We start from the raw sequence: 1,943 nt of genomic DNA on the forward strand, positions 1-1,943 counted from the left end.
GGGAGCGGCTTCTTGTACGGCCGGTCTCCCGCTGCCTGGGACGATTTGTGGCTGCACGTGTCCGGGATGTTCTGGAGGACCGTCTCCTCCTACCACGTCTCTGACGGGTGACCACAGCATCGCAGGTGTCCCACGCCCAGGCGTTTCTGCGCATGGCCCAGAAGGAGCAGCACCAGCGCGTGCCTTGTGAGCCACAGGAGCTGCAGAGCATTGGCTGACAGGGCCTGTGGAAGCAAGCAGGTTGTGTCTGTGAGCACAAAGCGAGCCAAGGCAGGGAGCAGCCGGCACGGCTCTGGTGCTCAGCCCTTGCTCCCCCCAGCCTATGGTGAGGCTGAGATCCCACGCAGAGCCCCAGAGGACTGCGCAGGTCACTCACTCCTCTTCCTGTGCGCTCTCCCTGCCTCCTAGGTGAGTGCACGTGCTGGCACTGCAGCCACTGTGCCTTTCTCGCAGCGACTGGTACGCTTCATCGTCCCACCAAGATAGTCGTCTGCCAGAGAAGAGAGAGAATGCGATGAGTCCGCGGTGCCCCAGGCGTGAGGCAGATCCAGGGCACCCCTGTTCATCCCCCTTGAGCTTATTCCCAGCTACTCCGTGAAGCTGAGACCGATGCTTGCAGGACGGCAAGGGACTGGGCCTGCCGGGGCAGTTCATGGGCAGGCACAGCACCTGTGCCTGAGTGTCTGCAGAGTCAGGAAGAAGGAGACCAACCTGACTGGAATTTGGATCCCCAGCCTGGTCATTTGGGATTGGAATCTCCCTCTCTCTCCGCAGACAGGGCAGTAGAAGCGCGCGGTGGCAGCGAGTATGGCATGTCTCTGCAGGAGAAGCACAAGCGTGAGCGTGAGCGTGAGCGTGAGCGTGAGTGTGAGCAGGGCTGGCTGCTGCTGAGCACCGGCCATGCCCACGGGGCGAGGGGAGGGCTCCTACCCTGATGCAGCCCCGGTGGAACCAGGCCTGTTTGCACACCGGGCACAGCATGGTGCGGTAGGACGCGCTGTCCCCCACGGGCTCCAGGCAGATGATGCAGATGGTGTTCTGAGACGGAGCTGCCTCCGCTGCCTGCTGAGGGCGATGCTCCCAGCAGAAGGACCTGCGCAGGAGGACAGAAGGGATGGGCATGGTGAGGAGTGCTGTGAGGAGCGCAGAGAGCCAGGAAAGAGTGCCGGGTCTGGGCTCCGGCTCTGGCAGGATGCTGGGAGGTGTGGCTGCAGGTTCCTCCCTGGGAGGGACAGGGAGGGACGGCAGCTTGGCTGCTGCTGACAGCCCTTACCTGTACTGCCCAAAGTACTGCATGACGCATTGCCCGTCCTCGGCGCAGGGCAGATGGAAGCTGCGCTCACAGCCTGTCTCCGCGCAGCTGATGGCAGCTCCCCTCCCGCCACAGACAAAGCAGTGCTGAAAAGAACAGAGCGGTCCCCGTCAGCGGTGGGCTTGGTGCCTCCGCGGCTGGCCCCACTTCTCCAGGCAGGGCGCAGGGTGTGGGCACCGCTGCCCCACACTCTGCAGAGCTGCCTGGCAGACGAGGCTTGTCTGCTGTGGTGGGGCTTTGTCCTGGAGCCGGTTGGAAGGGCCGCAATCGCTTTCCATAGGCCCAGGCAAAACCTTGGTGCGAGCCTCTGCCGGCACTAAGCTCCCCGTTCCGTTCAGGTGCTCACCTTCTGGTCTGCCAGCTGGATGGTGTGCTGGATGGCACCAGTGGAGAAGCCACAAATTCCACCCATTGGGCATCTCCATCCCAAAAGGCCATCGGCAAAGAACTGTAGGAGAGAAAAGAGCGGAATCTCGTGAGGCCAGCAAGGAAGGGAGCATCCCTGGCAGGAGCCCTAGCCCTTGAGGGGACTCACCAAGCAGAATTCGTGGGCACAGAGCCCACCACTGGCAAATGTCCGCCCGCAGATGTCCGGGTCGACCTGTGCCTGGCGGCACAGCATGCACACTGC

At 63.0% G+C, this 1,943-nt stretch overlaps 1 protein-coding gene across 1 annotated transcript; it reads right to left on the bottom strand.

The window, feature by feature from the left end:
* Positions 1 to 18: 18 nt before the first annotated feature.
* On the bottom strand, positions 19 to 1,937 carry LOC122193732 (PHD finger protein 7-like; the record flags this gene model as incomplete). Its single annotated transcript, XM_042894598.1, has 7 exons — positions 19 to 224; positions 377 to 490; positions 712 to 818; positions 931 to 1,093; positions 1,274 to 1,398; positions 1,659 to 1,760; positions 1,848 to 1,937. Coding segments are annotated over 7 exons (907 nt in total), but the record flags the coding sequence as incomplete, so codon positions are not given.
* Between the last annotated feature and the right edge of the window lie 6 nt (positions 1,938 to 1,943).

The sequence above is a fragment of the Lagopus leucura genome, unplaced genomic scaffold (genome assembly GCF_019238085.1).
Source record: "Lagopus leucura isolate 7727_CA_CO unplaced genomic scaffold, USGS_WTPT01 35228-0_obj-0_obj, whole genome shotgun sequence".
Lineage (NCBI taxonomy): Eukaryota > Metazoa > Chordata > Aves > Galliformes > Phasianidae > Lagopus > Lagopus leucura.